The sequence below is a fragment of the Bison bison genome, unplaced genomic scaffold (genome assembly GCF_000754665.1).
Source record: "Bison bison bison isolate TAMUID 2011002044 unplaced genomic scaffold, Bison_UMD1.0 scf7180017864361, whole genome shotgun sequence".
In the NCBI taxonomy this organism is placed as follows: domain Eukaryota; kingdom Metazoa; phylum Chordata; class Mammalia; order Artiodactyla; family Bovidae; genus Bison; species Bison bison.
The window spans coordinates 1,466,300-1,472,103 of NW_011494933.1; the positions used below are offsets into that span (position 1 = coordinate 1,466,300).

General features: G+C 37.1%; 1 protein-coding gene across 1 annotated transcript; it reads left to right on the top strand.

Moving 5' to 3' along the window:
* The first annotated feature begins 1,529 nt into the window (after positions 1-1,529).
* Positions 1,530-2,207, top strand: LOC104999681 (putative HERV-K_Xq28 provirus ancestral Pol protein). Its single transcript, XM_010855238.1, has one exon. The coding sequence runs from the start codon at positions 1,530-1,532 to the stop codon at positions 2,205-2,207; it is 678 nt and encodes a 225-aa protein (XP_010853540.1).
* The last annotated feature ends 3,597 nt before the right edge of the window (positions 2,208-5,804 follow it).

Sequence of the window (5,804 nt, forward strand, 5' to 3'; positions counted from 1 at the left end):
GAGAAAGATAGAGTTTTTTTTGAAACAAAGGAGCTTTTAAAGCAGAAGCATGCACAATATACAGAGCCTGCTCCTTGGAGAAAACCCCCTTAGGGGGGCCTCACCCAGGATTAAAAAAAAAAGGATTAATCCTAATGGAAACAATTCTACAAATAAAAAATGTTTCTCTTGTGGCCAAATGGGGCATTTTTGCTGGCAATGTCCTGCCAAGCAGGGACAACAAGCCATGCCAATACAGACTAAAACCAACACTCCAAAGACACCTTGCCCCCAATGCCAGAAGGGGTATCATTGGGCAAAAGATTGCAGATCTAAATTCCATAAGGATGGGACTATTCTCACCTCCCAAGTACAGAGAAGTAATTTCCCCCAGTTTCAGGGAAACGGGGAGCAGGGGCAGCGCCGGCCCCAAACAACAATAGGGGCAGTCACGTTGAATCCCTTTAGTCCCTTTGTTCAGTCTTATAACTCCTCAGAGCAACCCCAGGTAGTGCGGGACTGGACCTCAGTTCCGCCACCGCAACAATATTAACCCCTGACGTATCGGTTACTCTGATTCCAACAGGAGTGGCTGGCCCCCTGCATGAGGGCATTGTAGGGCTTGTGCTAGGGCATAGTTTGCTCTCTCTTCAAGGAATTTCAGTAGTGCCTGGTATAGTAGATTCTGATTATACTGGGGAAATTAAAGTTTTGATCTCGCTGCCTGCCAAAACTGCAAATTAACAAAGGTCAAAGAATAGCACAGCTTTTGCTTTTACCTTATTATCAGACAGGAAAAACCTTGACTTCTCAAGCTAGGGGCCCTAGAGGATTTGGATCCAGTGATCTAGCTTTTTGGGTGCAGGAAATTACAGCTTCTAGGCCTTTGAAAGATATTTTAATTCAAGAAAATAAAGTGTCAGGTCTGTTAGATACTGGAGCAGACATCTCTTGCATTGCTGGAAAAGATTGGCCCTCATCCTGGTTGACACGTCTGACCAATGCTGGCTTGGTAGGAATAGGGTCAGTGCCCTCAGTTGCTAAGAGCTCACAAATTTTGACACGGTCTGGTGAGAAGGGGGCACAAGGCAACTTTTGTCCATATGTGATTCCTTCACTACTTTTTCTTTATGGGGGAGAGATATATTATCTCAGATGGGAATTCTTTTATATAGCCCAGATGAAAATGTTACTAATCAAATGCTGCAAATGAGGTATAATCCTGATAAGGGGCTTGGTAAAGATCAGCAGGGAATTGCTTCTCCATTAGAGGCAGTTCCTAACAGAAGGTCTGGGATATTCAAATTTATCCTAGAGGGTGTTGCTCTTGCTGCACCCTATTACCTGGAAATCTGATGATCTGGTATGGGTGGAGCAATGGCCCTTAACAGCTGAAAAGCTGCAGGCAGCTAAGGATTTAGTTATGGAACAACTGGCAGCTGGCCATATAGAGCCTTCTAATAGCCCCTGGAATACTCCTATTTTTGTTATTAAGAAAAAATCAGGAAAATGGAGATTGTTACAAGATTTGAGGGCTATAATCTGCAACTATGGAAGACATGGGGGCCCTCCAGCCGGGCCTCCCTTCCCCAGTGGCTGTGCCTTTTCAGTATAATGTGATAGTTATAGATCTACAGGATTGTTTCTTTACCATCCCCCTGGCTGTTCAGGATTGTAAAAAGTTTGCTTTCAGTTTCCCTTCAGCTAATTTTAAACAGCCCTATAGAAGGTTTCAATGGAAGGTTTTGCCTCAGGGAATGAAAAATAGCCCCACCTTGTGTCAGAAATTTGTAGACCAAGCTGTGCAAAATGTTAGAGGAAAGTATAAAGATCTATATTTGATACATTATATGGATGCTATTTTGGCAGCTCGTAAGGATAGAGCCTTGTTGCAACAAATCTTATCTGAATTGATTGAGGCCTTGGAAAACTGGGGTTTAAAGATAGCTCCAGATAGGATACAAGTAAATCCTCCTTTTTCTTATTTAGGGAGTGTATTAAATACCCATACTGTGAGTCATGCCCCTTTGCAGCTGCTGAGAGATTGTTTACTAACTTTAAATGATTTCCATAAATTATTAGAGGATATTAATTGGATATGCCCACATTTAAAATTGACTACTACAGATTTAAAGCCTTTGTTTGATTGCTTAAAAAGCGATCCTAATCCCAGTTCTAAGAGAAAGTTGACTAGTGAGGCTGAATTGGCTCTTGATAAAGTGGATTAGGCTTTAAATGATCAGTTAATTAAGATTAATATTACCAGAGGATGGGATTTAATTATTCTAGCCATGGAACATACACCTACAGGATGCTTGTGGCAAGAAGGCCCATTGGAATGGCTCCATCTACCAGTGACCCCAAGAAAAATAGTTTTATCTTATCCCAGCTTGGTGGCACAGTTAATTATAAAAGGTAGAAAAAGAAGTGTGGAAATTTTTGGAAAAGAAGTAGCAAATATAGTTATTCCATTCAATAAGGATCAACTGCAATTTCTTTTGCAACATAGTGATGATTGGCAAGTTGCCCTGATAGATTTCAGGGGGCAAATTTTGTTTCACTTGCCCTCAAGCCCCCTTTTGCATTTTTTGAAAATACATCCAGTGATTTTTCCTAAGAAATTTTCTATTCAACCTTTGGAAGGGGCAATTCTGGTTTTCACAGATAGTTCCTCTAATGATAAAGCAGTCACAATTATTGATGGAAAAATCCCAGGTTCAGGTAACTGAAGAGACATTGGCCCAGAGAGCTCAGTTGAGGGTGGTTATTTGGGTTTTTCAACATTTGAGAGACTGTACCTTCAATCTTTTGACTGACTCCTGATATATTGTAGGGATGTTTCCTCATATTGAGACTGCTAATATTCCGGAAAATAAGACTACCATCTTCTCCTTGTTATTTGATTTACAGAAGGAGATTAAGCATAGAGATAAGAAATATTTTGTGGGACATATTAGAGCCCATTCTGGCTTGCCTGCCCCTTTGCATGAAAGAAATGCTTTGGCAAATGCATTAACTAAAGTAATTGCTTTAAACTTACACGAAAAGATTGACAAGGCCAAAAATTCTCACAAAATTCACCATCAAAATGCAGCTGGTTTAAGGTATGAGTTTCATATCCTTAGGGAAGCAGCTAGGCAAATATTTAAATTATGTCCAAATTGCCTAACATTTAATCTATCTCCACCGTTAGGAGTTAATCCCCAAGGCCTTTTAGGCCTAATGCTCTTTGGCAAATGGACTTAACTCATATCCCGGCCTTTGGAAAACTGTCCTTTGTGCATGTTACCGTGGATACCTTTTCTCATGTTATTACAGCCTCTGCTAGAGCAGGTGAAGCAGCAAGAGATGTAATTCAGCACTTGTTTCAATGCTTTTCCCAAATAGGACTCCCCAAACAGATAAAAACAGATAATGCCCCAGCTTATACTTCTGCTGCTTTTAAGAGATTTTTGTCAACAATTTTCCATAGTACATTCAACAGGAATACCTTATAACCCCCAAGGCCAAGCCATAGTGGAAAGGGTGCACCAGACTTTAAAAAATCAGATAGCTAAATTAAGGCAGGGAGAATTTAAGTATTCGTCTCCACATCATGTTTTAAACCATGCTTTGTTTGTAATTAATTATTTAAACGTGGACACACAGGGGCAGACTGCAATGATGAGACACTGGACTCCTGAAGGGGCTACGACTCGGCCTCTGGTCAAGTCCCAAGGTAGCTTTTGTTTTGGGGGTGGTGTATTTGGCTTCCTTAACTCAATAAAATGTATTTGAGATTCATACATGTTGTTGTACATGCTAGTATTTTATTCTTTTAAAAATACTATATAATTGCAAGAATATTGTATAGTGTGTTTATTCATCCTCATGTTGAGGATAGTGGTTATTTATCTTGCTATATGATTTAGTTATTTGTGTTAATTTTCAGTGTTAAGTTCATGTTGTTATGGACATTGTGAATATACTTTTTTGTGGATATAGGTCTTAATTTCTCTACAATAAAATACCTGGAAGTGAATTTCCAGGTCATGAAATGTTTATTGATCATTCATATATCTTCTTTTATAAGTTTTGAGCCAATCGTCTTTTAATTACTTCTAATTTGTTAAACTATCTTATATATTCTCTATACCATTCCTTAAGTATATGTACCAAAATATCTTCCTGTCTGATCTTTCCTTTTTATTTCTTATCTATTGTCTTTTCATGAGCTAAAGTTTTTAATTTTATTGAAGTCCTGTTTATCAGTTACTTTTAACAGTACATTTCACATCTCCTCTAAGTTACCTTTGCTAAACCCAAGTCCTCAAATATGTTTTTCTTAGGAGATCTGTAGCTTTAGCTTTACTTCCTGTGTCTACAGTCCATTGTGAGATTATTGTATGGTAGTATGATTGAAATTCACTATTTTTTTTGCAAATTTATTCTGGTGTGTCACGTCATCTGTTGAAAATATAGTTTATTTCCTTTCATTGAATTTGTTTGGGGCTTTGGTTTGAAAAATAATGAACAGTGTAAATAGGGATTTTATTTCTGGATTTTCTGTTCCATTGTTGTCTTGTCTAATTTTATGCCAATGCCACAGTGTCATGATGAGTATAACTTTGTAATCAGTATTGAAATCTGATAAAGGCAATTCTACAATCTTGTTATTCTTTTAAGGGTTATTTTTCCTGTTTTAGGAGCTTTCCCTTTTCTATACATATGTTAAATTAGATAACCAGTGTTTACCAACAAAAAGCCTGTTGAGATTTTGACTGAAATTTTATCACCTCTATAGAACATATGACTCGTTTTGTAGTTTTAACTGTAAAAGTCTTGCATGTATTTTGTTGGATTCAGTTAGTTTAGCTGATGAAGGAGAAATATTGTTAGTAGAAAGTTAGTGACAGAACTGAAAAAGTCTGCATTAGTAAATCAGTTAACATTTATAGCTGCTAATTATGTGAAAATCATGTTTTTCTCAGGGAAGAAAAAAGGTTACACACAAACATTCTCTCCAGAATGCTGTATCTAATTTTACGAAATAAATTTTCCCATTATATAAAATTTTGTATGATCAAAAATGGTTTTATATGGACCCTCTAAGAGAAATAAGATTTTCTTTTAAAATCATTTTCATAAATCACAGAGGCCCCATTATCAAACAACTGTAGTTTAAATTGTCATTGTTTGGATCAACCAAGAGGTTGCTTTTTGACAGCCAGCCTTCCTGTGGTCAGCTGAATTTAAATCCTCCCCTTTCATTATACATTGAAAAGAGGATATTTTTAATTGGATATTGAGAGACCGAATATAGAATCTCAGGATTCTGACAGTAAACGAGGCTTCCCTAGTTGATATATTTATGTAAACTGCCTCCATTAGCCAGAACAATGAACGGCTAGCTCATATGAATTTGTACTGCTGAATTTGATCACAATTCTCTCTGATAATGTTCCTCAGCATTTCAGAGTTCCAAGTGTGCCATAAACATGAATTTTCAATTGCTATAGAATGGTGGAATTATCATCTACTTTAATCTGCATTTGAACATTTATGGATGATGATATAGTTGAAGACGATGATAGATTTATTCAAGTGATGATCTTTTTAAAGTTTTACTCTGAAAAGCAAGAAATTATTTTGATATCCATTATTTTTCTTCTGAATTAATAGTAGGAGTTTCTCATCAAATTCATCTCATGCAAATTGTGTCATATCTCATCTTAACCATTTACTCAACAAACATTTATGACTTATCCACTTCATTCCAGGCAATAAATGTCATTTTTCCTCTGCTTAGAGACTAGTGAGAAGAGACATGAAATAACCAAATCACA

Coding starts and splice junctions, on each gene's coding strand:
- LOC104999681 (XM_010855238.1), top strand. CDS start 1,530: ATGGAAGACATGGGGGCCCTCCAGCCGGGCCTCCCTTCCCCAGTGGCT.